Source organism: Ascidiella aspersa, chromosome 6 (assembly GCF_963924565.1).
Source record: "Ascidiella aspersa chromosome 6, kaAscAspe10.2, whole genome shotgun sequence".
In the NCBI taxonomy this organism is placed as follows: domain Eukaryota; kingdom Metazoa; phylum Chordata; class Ascidiacea; order Phlebobranchia; family Ascidiidae; genus Ascidiella; species Ascidiella aspersa.
In genome coordinates, this window is record NC_139452.1 from 3,800,944 (window position 1) to 3,824,831 (window position 23,888).

The following is a 23,888-nucleotide window of genomic DNA, read 5'->3' on the forward strand; positions in this document are numbered from 1 at the left end:
ACTTGAAAATTATCTTAATCGTAACAAAAATTAACGTAGCCGCCTTGCGAATGGTGAAAGCATGCGACACATCTGTGATTGGACAGAACAGCAATTCCATACTAGAAGTTTTTCCTCTCTGTGCAACTATGCAAGTATTCAAACTAGAACAGTACTCAGTCATCAAACTTTAAATCACGTTTTTTAAACCGCGCCAAGCCCTGTTTTCTCAGGGCCACGAGTTGAACCCAAATGGACAACAAGTGGCTACAAACTGAGTTGCACCTCTAAACAGAATTACTTTTTACCTTAATAGTGCTTAATACAATTTGCCTGGCCAAATTGAACATGTGTCGGTAACATAGGTTTTCACCTTTTTGCATTTAACCTCCTATTTCTACAAAATTCCTTTAAATGAAACAATATTCCAACTTGGGCTCTAGTTTTTCTACCCATTTTTTTATAATCTAGTCTTGATGAAAGTTATCCAAGGCTTTAATTTAAGATAAAGCATCCTATGTGGAAAAAATTTAACGCAGAAAACTGAAAAACTTATTGTTTAAGTGCTTCATTTATTTGGGACCTGATCACTTACAAAACAATCACTAACAGAATATATGAACTAAATAATATGAAATGTAATTTCGTCTTTATTATGCGAAAGAACGTGGTATTACGGAACTATAAGTAGGAATAGGCGTTGATCCTGAGGTGTAACGAGTTAAAATATAAAACAGTCCTTGAATCCTTGCGACTTAACTTGTCCGCAAGGTGTCAGTGTTGCTCGAAATTCTGCTTTTTAAAAAGGTCCCAGCTTTTAAAAGAAAATGCGTTTATCTGGCGACCATTGGCAAATAATCAATATAAGGAGTACAAGACATTTTGGCCACACTTAAAATATGTAAAAATACGTACAGGCTTTTTAAAATGTGCTTGAAAAAAAAAGGAAAATCAAAAAACAATTCATGCGCTTTTTAGACAGCTTAATAATTAAAAAATATGTGGTAAAAGCCAGGTATCTCCTCTGTTTAAATATCTTAAGTATTTATTGAGTTTTTTCAACCGTTTGTTGACGTAACATGTAGGTAAGAGACAGCTCCGCTCGTTAAATATTTGAAGTAGGTATTGCTTTTTACTACAAAATATAAAAACGCCGAACGGTTTGCTTAAAGTATTATGTCCAAGGCGATTTTAAATATTCACTAAAAAAGAGACTATAGTATTAGGTCGTAATACGCGCATACGAGGTATACGAGGTATAGCGAAGATATTAGAAATATTGCACATTTATTCTACGAATAAACCAGTTCTCTGTTCGAAATAATTTCGGTATGGCATTTCCTCGTAAAAATCGTTTTTTCCATATCTAGATAATACATTATAATAAGGGTGTATTAAGATATAGAAAAATACGGTAAACTCATTAACAGTTGTCACCAAAATACCAGGTATTTGAACATTTATTATTTTCGTGTAGTTGCATGCAAGGTAAAAAAATGAATTTGTTTGTGCCTTTTGCACTTTTTCTACAGGAAAAGTCTGACTAACCGAACTTTCAGTTTTACAAGTAAGGTAGGATGTTTAAAAGTTATGAGATATAATGGTATATAGGACGATAGGTTGGCCACTTTAAAAAACCGCAAAAAACGATGGTTGTTCTCGGCACTGTTAACTGACATGCTGTTAAACAACTCTGGTAAGATTCGAACTCAAGCCCATGGGAATATACGACCACTTATCGACCGACTGAGCATTCCTTTAATTTATGCAAAGTTCCAACACATGGCCATTGTAATGTAAAAACCAGCTCTATCACACAAGTTAACTTGCGCGTTCTTAGAAGAGCCAGGAAGGTTAGTTAAGTGAGAACTGCGTTCACTGAGACGTTTTTCTGCTAATGATAAACGGATCTCTCTGTTGGTACAAAACGTTTCCTCTCGTTTCCGGCAATTCGACCGACGCGGCGTGCTTACGCTGAAGGTGACTTGTTTGACCTTGACGCCTTTCCAAACTGGCGTGCTGGCGCGACGAGTTTATCTGTATTTCAGGGACCTGAAATTTGGCGGACTGTTGTTGGTGAGGACTGTCATTCATGTTAGCGCTCTCTAAAAGTTCGTGCTGGTGTAGCAGCTGGTTCCATCTGGTTGCGGATATTTCAAGGCTGGTCCTCTGATTATTTTGCTTCTCAGCGTCGCTTCTTTCCATCGCGGCTCCATGTTGGCGATTTAGGCTGAATCTCAGCTCAGGAACATTAAGACTGGAACGCTTATAAAACTTGTGCCTATCCGTCCTATCAAGACTCGTCTTATGGTACAACGGGTTACGCTTTGTCTCCGGCAGCTCAGAGCCTGTGTGCTGGTACAGAACGCTGCGCTTAATCTCCAACCCGTCCAAGGACGTTCTCTTTCGGTAGGGAGCTTCCAAGCTTGTTCTCTGATACAATGGGTTCTTCTTGGACTCGGGCAGTTCTGGGTTCGTGTGCTGGTACAACGGGTTTCGTTTGATCTCTGGAAGCTCCATAGTGCCCAGGTACACGTTGGTTACGCTTCCCTGGTCGTATGTCGAGTGCTGTGACTCGTAGTCCCGGCCCGACATGTAAGTGAAGTCCACTGTTCCATCGGTCTCGTGAGGACGAGAGCTTGAAGACTCAGAGTTGTCTTTCGCGTTTCTTCGCCTAATTGAAAGTAAAAAACAAAAGGTTATGTTGTAATGGCATTAAATCATAGGGCTTTAATGAACGACGAATACACTTCTAAGCCTGTTGTCAGGTCAGGTTATTTTGTAATGGCTTAAAATCATTTGGGTTGTAAGTACAATCATAAATGAATAATGAATTCATTTTAAGTCTTGATTCTCAACAAATTGGCAAGTCAATTTGTAGCAATGACAGCACGCTCAGTTCAAATAGTTTGACAACAAAACTTAAAATGATGTAATCGAAAAACTATAATTCTTTAGGGAAACTATGCAGGGATATGTAATACGTTTCAATAATGAACGTAAAAGCCAAATAAGTTGAGTGAAATGATTATCACAGAGGTTCTCAAACTGGGGTCCGCGGTCCTTCAGGGGTCCGCGAGATAATTTTCTGGGACCGCGAAGCACCTAACAAAAATCATCACGACGCTCCTAACGAAGAATATTTTTTGTGCAATAAAATTTTCAGGCAACTTACTTTTCCAAACCAAGCTTAACAAACACAATAATAATAACGATGCTATACTTCGATGTCGTACATAGGGCTAATTGTGGGTAAAAACGAAGAAACGCCAAACCCAGGCTCGACCTTAACGCGCAAAGTGACATTACGCTAACGTAATTTTAACGTGTTAGCGCTCGTCGTCGCAATCAAAGATTAGTTGTCCATTCACGTGATTGCATGCTTTGAGTTAATTTTGCATTGTGACGCCATAGTATTGCTTTGTTCTAATGAGAATTACGTCTTTTACAGCTTGCTGCGCTGCCACTGTGGGTCACGGTTTTAAAACTTATCGTGATTGCGTCGCTCAAATAAAGTGATTTCGTTAGCGTTACAATACTAAATACGGTATCAACAAGCCTATATCTAAGACTGCAATAGCACCCTTCCCATTTGAAACCATCAAAAACAACGTGTTATTTTGTTTATATTTTTAAGGGGACCGTGAGCAAATTAAAAAAATGCTAGGGGACCGTTGCGTAATTTTTCAAAAGTTTGAGAACCACTGGATTATCATCTTGATGAAAACAAGTCGGGTTTAAGTTTTAAAGCAAACGTTCAAGTTGAGTTGAGTCATATTGTTATGTGTGTATGCCTAATTCTACAGTCAGGCCAACTTGTAATGAAAGCTAAAGTTATGAACAAATGCTTGATTCAGGGAAGAAAACATCAAATTACGTTAAGGATTCATTAGGCTTCATTTGCCTAGTTTGATGGTTATGTAAATTAATAGTTTTCTTGGACATAACTTCTCCACTTGCTTGTGCATAATTACCACGTAAATTCTGCTTATAATGCATGTGAGTTTGTTTTCTTGGTAATATTTAAAGTTACATTCTACAATTAACTATTTTTACAATCGGATGGAAGTCTTACGACTGAAGTACACCTTTGTGATGAGGCCATATACAGCGAGTTACAAATCATGAAAAGCACGTAAACAATAGTTGAATTTACAGTCGGCAGAATTAACATCAAAATCTACGAGAAGCGAACAAAAAGTGAGTCACGGCGTTAAATAAAATACTTTCCCCTTAATTACCCCAATGTGCGAAGGCCGAAGCACACTTGCATCATTGACGTTTGAGTGCGTCACACAAGCTGGACTTGTGCCATACCTTCGGTCAACACTGTATCTTCAACACGGCTCAGACGCAAAGGCAAGCATCCAGTTTAATTACCGCCGCGTACTGGACACGTTGTCTATTCTCGGGGTCAATTAAATCTCTATAGGATTTTCTCCACGTTTTTGGCGATTTTGTGCCTAAACTTTGATGGATTTGTGAAGGATTGAGAGATTTTGACGAAATAACGGGTTTCGTCGATGCAAATTGGACGATGTTTTGTCTGGTTAAGTTGGCTTGTGTCTAAAGGGGTTGCTCTGTCAGTGCCAGTATACTTAGCCACCTAATAGGCTACTGCAGCCCATTTTTAATCAGCTTTTGTGCCATATTGCATTTCTAAGCAGAGAATGATATTTTTTTTCGTTTTATTAATTACGCAAATAAGACGAGTTTAACCCAATGGATTATTATCAAGCCTGTATTATTCACTTTACTTCTGGCAATAAATCAAACCTCTATTTGTGATATATTACCCATTTGCCTTTCGTTTTCACGTTTTAAGGCACGTTGTGACAAAAATTTCTACTGTAATTTCTCAACATTTTTATTTCGCCTTGAAAAAGTTTTTGATTGGGTGGTTAAATACAATACCACAAGATAGGTTTATTTTCCAAGGGCCTATGGTGAGTTTGCAAATTTGGTTTTAAAGAGTCCCGCCACGAAAGGTGTGTACTTTAAAATGCGATTTCACACCATTTGCGGTTTTAACTTTACTATACAAGATGGTTGTTTGAAAGAGGGAAAGAGTAAACCAGAAAAAGATGAAGGTAAAAATCAACAAACTTTGGTGCCTTCTTGTTAAATGTATCAAGTTTATTGAACCAATCACAGCAGGTTACTTTATCTTGTTTTATGACGTCATGTCTACAAATTCCACGCCAAACCTATTCAACGCCACCAAAAAAATCTCGATAAAAAGTTCTTCTGGCTCAACCTAGCTCACCTGCAAAACATACAGCAAGCTAGAAACAAGATAACCGCCAGTCCACCTCCGCAAGCTCCAGCTAGAATCGCGATCCAACCCGAGGCTTGTTCCTGATCTCCAGGACTGTGATAGGTCGGCTCTGGAAAAAGGATCATGTTGTCACTAAGCAAGGGGAAGTCATCTTTCATCTTCTGATGGTCGTCATGTCCTCCTATTGGCGGAGAGCCTTCTGTGGTCGTTGTAATGTTGTGAGAGACTTGGATGTCGACAGTTGAGTTATCTTTGTTGAAAACAGAATAGAATTAATAGAGACTGAATTTGGGGTTACTTATTTTTAAGCACTCTAGCGGGCTAGTGTTTGTAAACACGCCACTAGCGAGAAAATACCAATTTGCTCTAAAAGGCAACTTATCAATAGATACTAATCGCTCTTCAAGCGCTCATGCTAACGAATTCTTCGTCTTTGCAAAACGTTTCGATGGATAAACTTACCTCTAATGGCCCTGTAGGCCGCATAGGAGGTAGCGGCCATTCCCTTTCGTATCGTTTTTCCCTTACATAAATCTAATAGATTTGTAATACCCATGCTTAATTATGCGACTTTTTATGAGCTTGAATCAACGTTTAATAAAACTACAGAAGGCGCTTTAATAGTCCTATAAAAAACATTTACTTAAAAGGAAATGTGGAAGGATTGCCGCAAAGTCTTTAAATATTCAAATAACTTTGATGTTCTTTGGATTAATTTGTATAATGTTGAGTTTTTTGAGACGTTGAGTCTTTGAATAACACTTGAACTTAAGTTATGTGTTTTAAAATTTTCGTTGGGAAACACATTTTTAAACTATTTGTTATTGTGTTGGCCACGGCATTTTAAAGCTTGGTTTTCGAATTATATTCCAAACATGTAGAGCAGGGGTTCTTAAAATGGGGTCCATGGGGGGTACTTGAGCCAGTTTTAGGGGGTCCATGAAGGCCTAATTGAACTAGTAATGTATATTCAAGCAACCTATTTTTCAAAGAAAAGAGTGGGCTATAGTAAAAAATAAAACGTTTTTACTTGAATATACTTAGACTTTATTTCATTTCACTTTTTTGGACCGAAAACAGAAAATTTCTGAAGTCTGCTTGTATTATGACGTCATCACTAAATATTTCTTGCCTTCGCCGGTCCGTGCGAAGCTAAAAAGTTGTTTAGGGGTCCGCGGTAAAAAAAGTTTAAGAACCCCTGATGTAGAGTGACCGAATTTTTGGTTATTCAAAACCCGAAGATCCTCTTTAAAACATAAATCTTTAAATGCCTTCTTTAATTTAATTCAGAATAGTGTTTTGAAAGCCTGCCCGGGATTTATGGATTAAATCGGACAAGTTTGTCTTCTTTGTTTGCATTTTCCAGCAAAGGCAGAACATTAAGGCTCGAACGTAATTTATTGACTTTTCCGGTCTGCCGACGTCGGATAAATCACGGAAGTCATTCTGCTGTCACTCTTGTGACGTAATAAGCGAACGCGCGATGTGACGTAAGCGGCAACACGATAACGTTTCCCGGCGCCGATTTATTGCAACCTTAATGGGATATGTCTGCAAGAAAACGTTCTGCTGCGGCTTCTTGAAACGCTGTGCCTTCTAAACTAATGGTTTTGTTAATGATAAGTCCACTATATTTTCAAGCAAGTTTGATATATGTAACATTGTTGCATGTAATTCATTTTAAAATTACTTAAGTCATTTAAAAAAAAAATTAAGTATAAGTCAAGTCGTTTTAAAAGAATTCAAGCCCAAAAACCCAGTCAAGTCATAATTATAGTGTGGGGCAAAAGATAAATTGTTGAAGCTTCTGACTCTCGTTTTAAGGTTGCGTGCGTATAACTCGTTAGCCTACCACAATACTTCTGGAGATTATTAGCTGTATTATCTGATAAGCGAACACCCAATTGAAACTATAGAAGGCGGACAATCAACACTGTTAACAACACAGCGCTGTCAACCGCACAACACGTTAACTGAGAAGAGGTCCCATTTACAAGTCGATAGCGGCGGTCTTAAATAGCTATACGCTTTACATATGCGACGGATAAAAGCTTGCTGTGATAAAGAACGTTGTTGTAATTAGGTTTTTCAAACGAAATTCTTTATATTTTTTAATTGCGTCGTTTTAATTTTGCGCTATTTGCATTATACGTCCTGTCATGTGGGAGTTTTCATTCAACTTTTCCGAGATTAAAAACTATTTACTCAGCATATAGTTGTCGCTTTTTTGTCTGTAATGCTGCAGTTTAACAATTGATATTCATTTTGTCATTGGTTTATATGCATATTGATGAATGCAATTTTGCTAAATTAATTTTTACATTTAAACTCTTAACTTGACAAAACTTTTCTTAGTTGTTTTTCCATGAAATTCAATTTTAAAATTTACTCTTAATGGTCCTAATTATAAGGTTGATAGTTGTTGCGATTATCATTTAAGTTATTTTGCCATGTTTGCATAGTTCATTTAAAACGAGCAGAACTCATTTTTTACCTCAATTCCAAAGCCCTTTTTATCTTCTTATAGTCAAACTTGAAAACTAAACAGTCGACTACTTTTAAAACCACATGTTGTGCCATATTTTGAGTGCCAAGCAAACACCCTATCGTCGGCGTTTTTTCACAAATTCCACTTTCGGAAAATTGACGAATGACGGTTAACATCATTTGAATATTGCCTTACAATATCAGACATAATTGAAACGCGGCAGATTAGTTAAAATGCATAGCGATCCTTTTAAATACTTGTGCTGGTTTAAACCATGTTTTATTCTATATTTTTTGGGAAGTAAATGGCCCTGCTGTGTGAGTTTTTTGCGCGAATTCTATTTCGCAAAATTGACACAATTAACTGTTAAGATCATCTGAATATTGCCGTACAATTAGGTTATTTTCATCAGGCACAATATTCCCTGAAATACTTGTGCTGGGGTGGTCGATTCTCAGGAAGCACAACGAAACGCGTTGGTGACGTTTTCCCAATTTACATATAACAAGAAATCCCGGAAACAAAAACAAAATACTTTTGCTCCTAAGCTTAATTTGAGGAAAACTTTCCAAAACTGCGACAAAAGGCTCGTTTATAATTACAAAGCGTACGAGGTCGCCGTCTACAACCTTTAACGTTCTGATATTTCTCTTTCCATTTTGATCACGTATTGCTAGTGATTGATTAGAACCCAGGGGTACTTTTTCGCGTTTTGGTAATTTTTTCGACGAACTCCTAATGGCTTAATCTGGAAAAATTAATGCTTAAATACCAATGTTTAAATAACGTAAATCGTTTAATTAAGGCGATATAAATTCAGTTTCATTACACACGCCTGACAATTACTTCTTACAGATTGCTTTACATTTTTTGTAAGTTTTGAGCAATGTTGTAATGATTTAACTAAAATCAATCGCCTGACTTAAATCCACTTAAGGCACTTTTTTGGCTTTACTTGACTAAAGGCTTTTCAAATGAGCTAACTTGGCCTCAGTTTTTGGATAAATTACTTGGGTTAAAATGAGGTGTTTTTTATGAAGCAATTTTATAAAATTGGGTTTTTATCTGCACATAAACAAAATTTGCACATAAACAACTTACTTAATATATGTTGCGTTTGTGTTATTTTTAGTTCGATTGTTGTTCATATTCGGACGAGTTTCCCAATTTTAATAGTTTAACTTTTATTTTTATGGCAAGGACTTGACTTGGAGTTGACTTGATTTAGTTAAGACTCGACTGAGACTTGGCTTTGGCGACTGACGACTTTGACTGGGGCTTGAATTGTTATTTATTGAACAGTGCCTGACTTGGACTTAAGTGTTTTTGAAAATCACTTGAATTGGTTTTAAGTCATTTCAAAATGTTTGCAAAACTGGTTTCGAGTATAAGGTATCAGAATAACATCCATGCCTAAACATAATCATCTTTATTTGTCTGAAGCAGCAAATACAAAGCCTAAAATAATTAGGCAGAAATCGTTAAGAATTAGGGCGATCGGGGGCCACCAAACAGCGACCAATGTACAGTTGTAAAATAATCAATTTACGTCTCGATACGGAACCACGACCGTCTCTAATTCCAATAAATTTTAAAGTTTTGTCATAAAACGTGTCCGTCATGGATTTAATACCGACGTCTGGTGCATGGGGCTTTCAGTGATTCGCGATAATATAATGATTTGTGAGGCCACGAGTTCAAATAAAAAAGCGGAGAACTTTATATTCGTTTTGTGAAACCTACCTTGAAAAATGTCTTCTTTGGAATTTTTAACTACGTACATCTTGCGCTTCAAAAATCGTGTTTACAGCTTGGTTTGGGACTCGTTTATTATAACTATTTAATAACAATATTTAATAAAACACAAAACATTAGCCTTTGAGCATTTAAACATTGGACGCTACAGTTTTTTTTACTCTTGTGCAAAAAAAAACATTTTCTTTTTTATTTAGTTAATTGTTTTTGTTCCCCAAAATACCTTGGTTTGAAGTTTTTACGTTTGCTTTTTTTTTACAAAACTTCGTAAATTTTTAATCTTTTTTTTAAAAACTTTCTTTGAAAATGTTTTTTTAACCATATTCTTTCCCGCGTAGTTCAGCGCTGATTTTGCCACAATCTAAATTTTACAAACCTTTTTGTATGGAGCATCTCTTATATACGCCAGTGTTGCCAACGTAGTCCACAACGCAGAATGGCTTGTTTCCGAAGAAAGAGTAGTCGGTGATGCAAACGTTGTAGCGTGTTCCCTTGTACATCGCTGGGAGTTGGCATCGTTGGCCGTTCACAGCATAAACTGAGTCTATGTTTCAAAAAGAAAACTGTTCTTTAAATACCGGTCCTTAACGGTTTTTTTTTTCTTTCTGTTGACCAGATATTTTGTCATTTTTAGTTTCATATGTGACAAAATTCTTAAAGTCTATGCCAAACAGTATACGATTTTTTAAACATCCTTTTTGTGACTCTTGAACGTATTGCGCTTAATGTTAGATTAACTTACAGATCGACAGTGATTTTTAGTCTGTCAAAAAGTTTTCCTTTAATATAAAACGAACATTACTTGCCTTTTTAATGCCTTTAAGTGGTTTAATTTTTGGAAGGTTTTTGCAAACAAAATTATATGTAAAGATACATTTAAAAGAGTGTTTGTCAGCCTATTTTGGCAGCGATTTCTATATACACGTTCTACAAAACATAAATGAGCACTAACTTACCATTTTTTGGTGTGCACCGTTTTACGCAATAATCCCAATCATATCCCCTTCTCAACTTGCCGCTTCCTGTGAAACCTCTCAACCAGCAATATCTCTGTCCGGTAGTCGCCGAAGTTTGGCAGTCGGATCGACAAGTGAAGCCCAGTTTGGTGCAGGAAGGCTTTAAAGCTGTTGAGATACAACACAAGGGGCGTCGATTTTATGAATGGACTGATGTTTTTTTCTTAATGAGTTAAGATTTAGCTTTCGCCAGGCTTAGAAAATTTACAGTTTTATGTAAAACCTTTGTGGCTTCCAGTAGGAACCAACTTCAGACATTTCGCCAAAAAAGGTTTGGTCAAAATGGGCTTGTAAATGACTTTGAACGAACAACCAAAACTAAAACTAGTCGAGTGGTCTTTAAACAACGTGACAATTTTTTTTGTGATACCATAAAAACATAGATTTGAGTTACAATGGATCAAATCGACAATTGTGATTTAGCATCAGTAGTGATAGTTTTTCTCGGTCGAATTGATTATTACAAAGCTTACTCACGTACCTTAAACCAAAACAGACAGTGTATTGTCAATCAACCTTTCGCAAAAACAATCGTATTTCATCAAATAGCAAGAAAATAACATGAATTGCATTTTTTTTGGCTTTTTAAATGACTTTCTGTTACTGCAGGGAACTGTTTAGATGAAATAATTGATACATGACATGACAGGTACACTCAAACTCGACAAGTATTCTGTTGGTGTTCTTTCATACTTCTTTATAAGACGTTGTGTCAAGGTTGTTTTCAAACTTTATACACAAACACTTTGTCTTGCCATTAATCCCTCGAACGCTTTATAAAATAGGATGTGTATTCTAAATTTCCTAAAAATACTATTTCCCATTTTACTCCGAGATCGTAGCTTTTATTTGTTTTTGACCGCAGAAGAAGAGCACTTAGTTAAGAACAATATTTATAATTTACATCAATTATACCTTTTGTATGTTGCGTTGTCATTACTAATAAAGTCCAAATTGCAAGTCGAATATCCATACTTTAGAGCCCACGTAAAATTATAAATTGTCCTGCCAGAAAAATGTACAAAAACCATGAAAATATCCCGGCACATAATCCAAACATACATCAATATAAAAAGCTTTTTACAGGTTCTTAAATTACTACTTCTTAAACCTGAGTTGAATTTCTACTTTCTTAAAAATAAATGAAACAAAAAGTTAACTAGCCCTCTAACATAGTTGTCGACTATCCTAGAAGTCAGAACTGGTCTGCTGTATAATGGTCTTTCTTCTCGAATCACTGCCAAGACTGTCATTGCTGCTTCCGCGCTCGAAAGCGCTCAAATTCCGATTAAAAATCGTGCCTAAGTAGCTTTGGTGGGGAGCAATCCGCCAAGATTCCCTTCCCCCCACACTGGCGCCATTTCGTGACACCCCCGGCCCTGAACGCGCCTTATTTGGGCCAGAGTTGTCCCTAAAAACGTGGCGGCGCTTCGTTAGTGATCGTTATGCCCGGCGCATGAATCCCAATTTGTGTTGAACAACAACTCCCTAACCTCGAAAGAACCGCATTACGTAAGCGATTTTACTAGGAAAACTGATGAAGCCGTGCAGGTGGTGACGATAATGTTTTGGATTTTTTTTTTGATTCGTTATGTTTCTTGATATTTTTGTTGGGTATTGTATTCGATTATGAAAATTTCCATACAGGGAATTTTTGACAAGTTTGCGTTTGATTATTTCACTAAGTTTCGTAGTTTAAATTGAGTCGCTTTTTAATTACTTATTACCTGTAAAAAATCGTTTCCTGTACTTAGTTATTAGGTAAATAGAGGTTACTGTGCTGCAAAGCTATCACTATAATAGGACTCACATACACGTTTAATATAAACAGCTGCTATCGGAGTTTTTTTTTTGTTATTGTTTGTTAGTTTGCATTTGACTATACCATATTGTTCACTGACATTTAAAGATTAAATTTCTGTAACTCGTGTCGCAGATTCTAAAATCTGGAAAAAATATTGTCAAAAACGTATATTGTTAAGTGATGTAAATTGATTGCCAGACCCAGAATTGCACGTTATATAGGCAAAGATTCAATCCAAACCCCACATTACGTTTCATATTGTAATATTTACAAAAAAATGGAAGTTACTTAAAACTTTCCCTTTTTCTTAAGTTAGTGCATTGCTGGATATAAAACGATTTTAAAAGGTTATTTCCTGACACCTTGTATAATAAAAGACGAGTTATTCTTACGTAAGTTACTGATGAGTATGCGATATTTTTACTTCCATAATCAGCAAATAAATCACATCATTTGTCCAGGATTTTCCTTTTTTGCTAACTTACCAATCGCCCGAATTGTGTTGCTAATTTTCTATTTTAGTTTGGAGTAATTTTGCGATTTGTTTCACAATTTTTTTTGAACGCGATTCCAGGAAAAGTGGACATTAATTGTGATTTATCTTTGGAAAAATAAAGTTTGTCATTTTGTTATTTGACTTTTAAGGGTGATGATCGTACTTACTTACATTACATTTCATTTCGCAAAAATCGTGATAAACCAAACTATACGTACGTCATATGCTATAGTTGTGTCACAAAGCGGTGACGAAATCTCCTAAATTTGTTAGTTTTTTGGCAAAGTGCAAAAAGCGTTCACTGACACGCTATCTTTGTAACTTTTGTGGGGACAACATCTACCCCCAACATCTACCCCCACAAAAAAAAAAACTTACCATTTGGCATATGTTTTTTTGCCTATTAGCCAAGTCGCGCTGACCAATGATAGAGGTACATTTGTGGTTACATTTTAAAAAGCTGTAAAAATACAACGGCGCGGTCCAATATGTTATTTTCTAGTGGGCTTGTCTCGCTTAAAGTTATACTTAGAAATTCAAATAATGTTACCCTCGATTAACAGCAACGCAACTTTATCAATAAACCGGTGCTATTTCCTGGGGACCAGCCCTAAAGGAGTTGTACTAAGCAACCCCGAAATTTAAGGCATGAATCGACTAAACTAAAACATGTCTCATTCGAGCACTACAAAGGTCATTATAAAACTAAGCATGTAGCAGGTCCGCCAATTGCAACGTGGTAAGGTTAAGAAATAGGTGTCACTGATAATAGACTTATTGGAAAAAAGGTCAAGTAATTTTTACGATTGTGGTTCACGAAAAAAAATTTCCGACGTGTCCAATCTCCACATAGCGTTTTACCAGGTGCTTTTAATTTTAAAGCACGACTCGACCCATTAAAACACCTCATTCAAACATTCTAGAAATATTTTTGGAACGGTTGTTTCCATTATTTTCCATGGTTCATGTCCACCATAAAAGACAGCTAAGCCCCGTCAATGATAAATTAGCATTATTAGGAAATTAGAAGAGCCTGATGGCCTAATACACATTGTGCATATGAACGCTTTAGTCGTTACGAAACGGTTGTTATTTTTAAGAAAAATTAGCAAAAAAAGCCATTGTCTCATCAATGAAAAATATTTTAACGTTTCAATTTTGTCAATAAAGCTTGTTTGGCCAATTTATAGACATCATACGGTATCGGATCGGGCGGATCGGCGGTAATTCTAAAAATATCGGTTATCAGTTTTAAAATAAAATATTTAGATTATTGGATATCTCTGCCCAGTGCCCTAAACTTTAAAGCGAGGTCCTGGCGAAGAAAAATATTCAAACAGAAATCCCTAAACTTTGCGCCGCGGCACACTGGTGTGCCTCGAGAATTTTATTTTTTAACACCGATAATATTTAGACATTTACCTTAATTATGCCTTTTTGTGAATGAAGGGCTATTATCAAGGTATTAAATTTCTGTTTTGTAGAAAACTGTGCCGCGAATGTTTTTGAATTTGTTTACTGTGCTGCAAGCTAAATACGTTTAAAAACCACTGAATTAAACACTTCCAATTGAAACAAACCTGCTTTCCAGGCGAAATCCATCTCACCCGTCCTCTCAACTACGACCCCCCGGAAAACCACCGCTTTCTCAACGCAACCGTTTCCGTCCGAGACGAATCTCCCGGCGTTACGTCATTCGATATGACGTCATCGGCGTCAATCGCTGTCTACGTCACGGACGCAAACGACAACGCTCCGAAGTTTCTGGAAGCGAACGCTGCGATCCAGGAAAATGGAGTGGTCCTTAAATCTCTGGATCGCGGAGATTTTGGGTTTTATAGGCTTGAGGTGCCCGAAAACGTCACAGTGGGCTTTTTGAACGTCACAATGCCCTTTGATGACGTGGACAGCGGCGAGGCGGGAAGAGTGAAGCTGAATTCGTCGTTGTCCAGTATGAGAGTTTGTTTTTTGATAATTTTCTAAAATCTAGGAATGTACCGTGGTATAAAATTAAATATTTTAATAAATTCTTTAAAGCAAACGAGTGGAGAATTATATAAAGGCCATAATTTATGATAGTTTCATTTCTCCCAAGTCGTATATTTTCAATTTTTGTATTAGTGTGTTTTTGAAAAAGGAGTTGTACAAAGACATTTTTGTAGGTTATTTTATATTTGGAAAATATTGTATTAAATTAAAAAAAGTTTGGTAAAAAATGAACAGGCAAAACTTTGCATGCCGCGATTATTCTTTCATACATTTTTTACTACGATTTTAACATTTGAACTCATATAAGCCTTAAGCGAATTCCCAACCCTGAGTATTTCAGTTTGATTTAGGTTTGGGGATTAGTACGAAAACGAAATTAGTCGAAATCAAACAAGCTAAAGTGGTTTTGTGACACATATCCGCCATTGTACGTCGAAAACACAATTTATTTCTTATTTTAACGCAGGTTTGATTTTGGTGAAGGAAAACGGTGAATTGGTACTGATGGCACCTTTGGAGTACAATCCAGAAGACAATGAAGAGTGGGTTACTGTGAGCGCTCTAGATAACGGGTCACCTCAAAAAGCAAGGTAAATTTTATACTTACCATTGATTTGTCGATATATATTTTATGAGGTATTTGATTTGTAGTATCGAATTGATTCTGAAGTCGATTATAAAGCCATGTGTTATCTAAAACTGAGATATCATTTTCGTGAGACTTCACTTAAATAAAACCGCCTACCTAAAAACTACATGCAACCAAGGCGCGGCTAGAAAAATCGTATCCTGCGGGAACGCTCAAAACTCACAACCTTTGTCAATACTGCGAATGTCGCTACGCCACCAAATAACCTACATAAATACAGTCCAGAAAGGATATTGTAATAAGAATATCAACGCCCATACAGAAGTAGATAGCATTTTGAAACTGTGTTGAAAATGAATAGAGAGTTATTTGAAACGTTCAAAACGCTACCTACTTCTGTATGGGCTTTGATATTCTTATTGCGCCTAACTACAACTCCCAACCATTATGCTCCAAAACCTACATAGGCGTTTTTGCTGAACCTTTTTCTAAAGTGCAATTCCATGTTTATCCCTTAAAACCACTGACCAACTTTTAATACACATTTGGATGTACTGTATTTGGTGCCTCAAAAAGGCAACCTATTATGAAGAAAAATTTCTTACCGGAAGGCATGAACATTTTCATAGATGACGTCACAATATTACGTCATAATTGAACGTCGCAAAACTTAACCTTCGAAAACGTAAGGTTCTTGTTCGATGAGTGCATAAATATGCGCCTGAATTTTTAGTTGTTATACATTCAAGAATATGGTAGTATCGGCTTGTTAAAAAGGGACGTGGCCCGGTATAAAAGAACATTTTTAAATCGATGTGGCGCACTTGCAAAACTTGTTCCACCAGTGCGCCGTTCCGACTAACTTTCACTGCGGCTAAACAGACAACTATTTGAAACTTTTTGGAATGAAATATTCGCTGTTAACCTGCTTATGTTTTAACCAGCTCGACTCTACTGTTGTTGAAAGTTATCGACGTCAACCAATATCGACCAAAGTGTTCGTCCGATTCATACGCGTTTGAGGTAAATTGAAACAAATAGTTGAACTACAAAGTACAGATTTATTAGCGCACAGATATAGAGGGTAAAAAAAAGATGGTTGGAAAATTATTTTACAACAACTAAAAATAACGCTTGCAAAATATTTCAAAACGTTTGATTCGGTTTCATTAAATAAATGAACGACTTAATCGGCAACTATGTAATACGATTTTTCAGATGTGCTTTTATGATAATCACCGTTAGTGTATAACATTGAGTTCTTACAGTTTTATTAGATCGGGAAATGATTGCATTATCATTAGGTAACATTTATGCAATGATATCACAAATTCCATACGTAACTATTAGATGTGTTGTGCCGCATTGACTATTTCAGTATAGGTACACCAGTAGTAAAGAAGCAGGTTTTATGTAACTTTATTTGTTTGGTCAAATCTCATTGTGAGTCGCACAACAAAACTTGCATTAAAGTGAGTCGCGAAACTGACAAAGGTTGGAAAGCACTGCTTTAGTTTACATCTTGTAATGCATAGCTGCTTCTTGTATTACCAATCAACGATTAACTCAATTTCGTCGTTAAAATGTTTTCGTTTGCCCATTCAAAGCTCTCGTTGCTAATCGCAAATCAAAGTTACAAATTCATGTCGGTCGTGAAGCGTTATTGTATTATAAGCTTATCACAACTAAAGCCTAGGGCTACCCTTTTTAATGCATCGCGAACTTAAAAACTTTCCTACAAGACGAGTGTGACCTCTTTAACGATGTTATGTATTGTTTGCTTTGTTTTTTTACAGATTGGAGTCTCATCGCGTCCGACCATCGTAGGTTCAATTTCTTGCACCGACAAAGACAACGACACACTTACTTACAACATGAACTCCTTAAACGGTGGGTGGAAGTAAAAGCTTAAAAGCAAAAACTTGATAAGAAACATTAGGGTGGGTGTAAAAGTATGGAAAGTTCAAATAATTTATCATTTTAAGTGGCTAAAATTATAAAAAACTCCAAATTGTTGAAAATGAAAAGCGGTAAAAGGTTTCGAAAATAGGTTAAAACTTAAAAACGCATAAAGAATGGTGTTTAAAAGAATAGAAACTGGTTAAAAACGAAATGTTATATAATACAATATGTTTTTTTGGTTTGATACAGAAACAGACGATTTTTATTTGGAGTTCAACGCGTAAAATGTATAAATGTAAAAGTCATATAAAATCTAAAAACAGATGTTTACTTTGACGCAAAAACACAAAACTTTCCTTTAAAATAAAATAAAAATATGAATGACCAAAACGAATGTAATTTATTTTAAAACAATTTGTTTTATAATGAATTTTAAAGCCGTAAAGGTCGATTAACGTTTTCAAGACGAGTTTGTATCATCTTCAGTTAATGTGACACCGACTTCGCAGAAGATTGTATAATTATCACATTACAAGTTCGTATCGAAAACGTCTTAATCGACCTTTTCGGTCTTAAGATTGATTTAACAAGCTACATTACAGGTCCGTGCATAGTATACCTAAATTTGTTTTCATTTTCATGCAACGCAAAATGTTTAGAGGTAAATTTATTTATTTTTACCCAGAAACAAACGACCTTCATTTCAACATCGATCCAATCACCGGAATAATTTCAGTCGATAGTCCCTCCAAGCCTGCTTACGTCACTATGACTTGTTACGTCACAGACGGTGAGCACGTGACCGCGGTAGACGTCGGCGTCCAAATCTTAAGCGAAACGCCGCGATTCGAGCAAGACCATTATGACGTCACTTTGGAAGAGGATTTGCCAACCGGAAGTGACGTCATACAGGTGAGGTTTTTTTCAAGTTGAAGTTTTGGTCTGTTTGCAAAGTAATAAGTTAGAACAGAGTTTCGCAACATTTTTGGCTGGCAGCACTTCCACAGAAATATAAATAGTTCGCGTCACCCTTGCTCGTATTTTTAGTGTGGTTAACTGTAACGTTACAATAAACGAGATTGAAAGAGCACATTAACTGTGCAACAAGGTTAAAAAAAACTTTTAAGTTTTGTCAATTTTATCGCACACAAAAAAATTCATCATGAAGCTCACCAATAGAGCAAAACTTGCGATCCTAAAGACTTTTGCAAAACACCTTAAGTCTATGTCAAGTCACATTTTAATAACTTAGTTGTAAAAAGTCCAAGACAAGTGCTTTGTAGAACATCTCATACAAATACGTGCAAATGAATGCAATATCACTGTTTTTTTTCAACTTATTTTTACTCTTTTTAACTTGTCCATCCAATTCTTTCAAGCATTTAAGTGATTTTTTCAGGTTAATGCGGCTGGGTGCCACTCCTACCAACTCGCATTTCTACCGAGTCAACTCTTCGTGGTGAACTCGAGCAGTGGTGTTCTATCGCTCAAGCAAAACAGACAACTCGATTTTGAAAAGAGTGAATTTCACGACGTATTTGTCTCTTGTTTACAAGGTAATATTCGTTGACCTACATTAAAATAAGGTATTCATTGCACCGCACCGTTTTAGTACTTATATTTTTTTTCTCCTCGTTTGAATGAATTTATACGAAAAAGTAACAGGGAAACTATTTAAAAACCCATGTTTGTTTTTAGCAAATGCGTTGCTAAAAGGAAAATTGCTTTCGAAAACAGCGCTACACCAAAAAAAAACAGAGCCATATTTCTCCCTTCTTTATTAAATTTTTTTATCTAAACTGTACTATTTTTCTCAAATAATTAAACTGTACTCTTAAAATTGAGTTATTTAACTACGATGACTCAAGAAAGTATAAGTGACATCTGAGTGTTTTAAAGTTATTCTTCAACCGTATTAAAGAGATTTACAGTTTGTTAAATTTTATATTAGATTTAGTTGTAGAGTGTAGAGTATAACTGCTCTCCATTTTATAGACGGTTTGAATGCCACAGCCACCACCGTGGTCCGGATTAACGTCACCGATGTAAACGACAACGAACCACGTTTCAGTGATGATGTATATGAGGCCCGTGTGTCGGAAAACGGAGCAGCGGGGTCAGTGATTACACAGGTGGGAATGTTTGTAGACTGCTATTAGTCTACAGTTGTAATGTAAATGATTTGACTTAGGTGCACTTACTCACTGTTTTTGAATGACTTGACTTGATAAGCTTTTAGGTCGAAATTACTTGTCTTAAGTAATTGTGTCAAATATTTTTTTTTACTTTGCGATACTGTACCTACAAAACACACAAATTATTTTCCCCCATTACCCCCATTTGTTGGGAAATTATTGCCTAAACATGTGTGAATCATTCCTACACATGTTCGTACAATGATAACTAAGTCCTACTGAAGCCGTACTGCGAAAAAAAAAATCGCAAAAAACGCTGAAATTTTAAAATTAATTTAGTGTCTGATCAGGACCGATATCACCCTAGTATCGGGCGACTACCGATACTACCACTTGACATCGGGTATCGGCTCTGATCTGATATTTTCGGACATCCCTACTACGGATTATGGGTAGCTCTTTCCACTTAATATATGTGTATTGTGAAATAGGTTTTCGCTGACGACGAAGATTTGTCATCTCTTCTTCGATTCAGCATCGACACAACATTACTTGACATTGACACATACACTGGGCTGATAACTAGTGCTGTTGTATTTGATCGAGAGGAAACGTCAAACTCCAGGTGAACTATGACCCCTGTTAATGATCGATTGTGCGTCGTTGTGACGTAACAAGTAGAAAATCGCGGGTAAGTTTTACAAGACATTTGTCATGGTCTGAATTCTTGGAATTGAAACTGTCGATTGCTTATTTGACCTTATAGCTCGAGTAGGATTTAAATGATTTTAACATAAAGTTGCCATGTAACTGATGAGTTATAAAATCTTTAAAACGAATTAAACAGTTGGTTTCGCGTATATTTTTGTAATCTTTTCGGTTTTTTGTTTCCAGTTCCCTAGCCTATAGTTGTTTTCAAACTGTGTGTCGCAGGTCGCCAATGAACTAAAATGATATTGTACTAAACTATTATCGCCTATTTTTATATTTGTTTTAATCTTGTGTTTCAGGCGCACTGACTTGTTGTTTAATTATTCCGCTTTATTTTGTTTTTCTTTACTTTTTTAGCTTTATTGTGAGCGTTACCGATGGAGAACACACCAACAACGCCACCTTGCGGTTAAATGTGCTCGACCAGAACGACGAGCTTCCGGTGTTTGACGTCACTTCCGACAACGTCACGGTGACGTCAGGGGACTTCCCCGTGCTCGTTTATTCGGCGAAGGCATCCGACGGGGATTTGGGTGTAAACGCTTCTGTGTTGTACAGGTGCAAATGTTATATTTGAAGGCCTTAAAGAAGTGTTTCCTTAACTTCTTTGGCTCACGGCACACTAAAAAAATCTTAACTATTTCGCGGCACACTTTTAACAGTACAACAATAGAGTAATTTTACAATCGCCCTTAACACACGACAAACTTTATGTAAATGTCTCAATATTATTACTTTGTAATGGATAGTGGGTATTCTTAAATGCTTGCGTGTATGCCTATTGGTAATACAAATACTCTCATTTCCGAAATTACAAAAAGTTTGCGTCACACTTCACAATCTCTCGAGGCACACAGTTTGTTTGGGAATCACTGCCTTAAAGCATCAATTCTCAAATTGTTTGCCTCTAGAGATTTTTGTGTCTCGCTTAGTAAAATAAACCATTTATATTACCTATAGACCTTTAAGCAAACTCGTTTTGTCGCTTTTCATGTTTACATCATTTATATGTTTCATGGCCAACTAAATTTCTAAAGCAAGAAACCTCAATGACTTTAAATTTAAGCAAATATCCAAGAAAATTTCTTGTTGTAGACATTTAGTTGGCCAACTTAGCGTTTATCTGATTTAAAAAAAAAATCTTTAAAAAATCCTCTTTTAATTGTGTTTTAAGAGGGATTAACGCCCCTGCTCACACATAGCAAAAAAACGTTAACTTTTAGACGGAAGTTTTAGTTTAAAGTTTATTTTTTTTAATTTAAAACAATTTTTGCATATTATTACCGTAACAAATCATTTGCAGGTTAAGGGATTCCTTCGGCGCATTTCAGATAGACCCGCTGGACGGAGAGGTATTTTTACAACATTACGTCACTCCATCAACATATGACGTCATCATAGAAGCAAGAGACTTGATGGCGAATTTAGAAAACAACTCCAGGTAAATACTACCGTCAAAGTTTGGCCCGGCTGAGGGTAATATTGCGCAGAATTTGCAAAATTGCAAAAAGAGCAAAAATGGTAACGTGATGAAATAATATATTAAATTAAATTTAAAACGTTAGGTGATTAATTTGGAAAATGGATTCATAACTAATTACAATTTTAAAAGTTGCTTTAATTAGTTGTGTATTTTTCAACGAAAAACAAAAAAATTAAAAATTAAAAAATTATAAAATTCGTTTTCACCGCATAGCACATTTGCTTATTTTGCAGCTCCACCGATCCCGATGACGTAATGACTTTGTACGTCACTGTAATGGATGACGACAACGAACTTGATGGTAAGTATGATCAATTAACTAACATCACTTGCCATGTAATTGTTTTGTAACTAACATATTATGTCTGGAGTGCACCAGATAAAATAGCAACTTTAGCCTTGAATGTTAAGCATGTGAAACACAAACACAAATCAATATCACTGACAAGGTTTTATATTTCTCACATCACGAAAAATCAACTTCACCCCAATAACACTTCACCAATATACCTTGAATCGTATTTAAGCATTAACACTTGTATTTATCCAGGATGTTTAAACTTCCATATATATTTCAACATAACAAAAAAATGTTTTCATTCTTAATGATTCAACTTTGGTTCTTTAAACAAGAAAATCGTAACACATTACTTCATTTCCAACCAAACATCCAATCTAACACGCTAATTGATCACAGATAAAAGCATTATAATATACCAGTGGTTCCTAACCATTTTAGTGTCGGTACCCCAAAGAAGAATTTGAAAGAATTTATTTACCCCTCATTTAAAAACATAATGACCTGTACCCAATTAATAATTAATTAACGAACATAGATTGAGCCAGAAAATTACAATTAAATAAAGATTAATTTCAATATTCGGCGAAGCCGTATAGTATACCATTTGCTTTTAAAGGTTGCTGCAAAATAGCATCTCCAAGATAGCATATCATGGTGAAAATACCACCACAAAATTGTCAAATTATAACTTTTTGGGGTGATTGTCAATAGGCTAAGAACCACTGCAATAAATATCAGTTTTATTAAAGTAGAACTTCAACAAAAATAGCAACATTAAATTATATAAAGTTGTAAAACCAGTAAATATCTTCAGGCCCCAGCACACAACAGCCAACTACGTCAACATTCGTCACCACCAGTCTGGATCACGTGACTTCAACCGCTCCTTTCATTGGCGAACCAGACGTGACATTGGAGGGCGAAGGTCATCCGAACCCAAGCTTGTTCAACGCTACGGATTTGAACGAAAGCATTGCATTAACTACAACAGAATCTACACAAACTGCACAACATACACAACACACTACTGAATCTACACAACATACTACCGGACCTACAGCAATTGTACAACATACTACAGAACCAGCACAAACTACAGGATATACACAAACCACACAACAAACACAATATACAACAGAAACCACGCAAACTGTAGAGCAATTAACGACACAATCATATATTACAAACGAGGCAACAACATTCGCCAATTTATCAACTTATGGACCTGGTTCGACCGCTTTAACCCCAGTAAATACAAAGAACGGGACAACTCCTAGCACAACACTTTCTTCTTACGATTCTACTGAAGTTTTCTCTGTAATTCCGACGACTAATCTAGCCACATCTCCTGTCACAACAGACACACCAAGTCCTGAGGAAACAACACATTTTTTCGATGCCAATCCTACAACCTCAAACCATGGAACAGAACCCTACAATGACGCTAACTTTCAAACAACGCCTGTTGTTTCAACTGATGCCACAACGACAGAAAACACTGAGATAAACGACTTTACTTTATCATATACTTCGCCCACAACTTTGATGGAAATGTCGCAAACAACAACTCCCACCATATCTCCTACCCCGAGCACATATGACATTAGCGGCTTTGTAACAACTCAAGAATATGGTTCACCAACGTCCAATGCTCCACATCGCACAGGTAGGTTAAGCAATTTACTAGATAAACTGCATTCGATTGAGCTCGCTTGCTCTATTATTGGATTAAACAGAAGTCATCGACTGATCGAAGTTCAACATATTTTCAACTTTAGCTGCGTCGGGATTTTTATCTTCCTTTGCGGTTTGAACATTTCCTTTAAAACACAAACACGGGGTTTCTTACAGATTTCACTGAAATTTTAAAGGCATAATATTCGATAAATTCGGCATTTCGTTATTGAGAAACTTTTCGGCAATACGCCATGTCACACTGATGATGGCATGAGATATTTCCGA

The 23,888-nt window shown here is 36.2% G+C and overlaps 1 protein-coding gene across 1 annotated transcript; it reads right to left on the reverse strand.

Annotated features, from left to right (window-relative positions):
* Positions 1-1,854: 1,854 nt before the first annotated feature.
* Positions 1,855-5,813, reverse strand: LOC146139216 (uncharacterized). The gene is made up of 3 exons (XM_083391754.1): positions 5,720-5,813; positions 5,246-5,507; positions 1,855-2,653 (listed from the first exon to the last, which is right to left on the reverse strand). The coding sequence occupies exons 1-3, from the start codon at positions 5,811-5,813 to the stop codon at positions 1,855-1,857; spliced, it is 1,155 nt and encodes a 384-aa protein (XP_083247880.1).
* Between the last annotated feature and the right edge of the window lie 18,075 nt (positions 5,814-23,888).

Excerpts from the sequence above, each read along its gene's own strand:
- LOC146139216 (XM_083391754.1), bottom strand. The coding sequence starts at position 5,813 with ATGGGTATTACAAATCTATTAGATTTATGTAAGGGAAAAACGATACGA. Across the intron at positions 5,508-5,719 it reads GGCCTACAGGGCCATTAGAG|ATAACTCAACTGTCGACATC; the intron begins GTAAGTTTATCC and ends TTTTCAACAAAG. Across the intron at positions 2,654-5,245 it reads GCTTGCTGTATGTTTTGCAG|GCGAAGAAACGCGAAAGACA; the intron begins GTGAGCTAGGTT and ends ACTTTCAATTAG.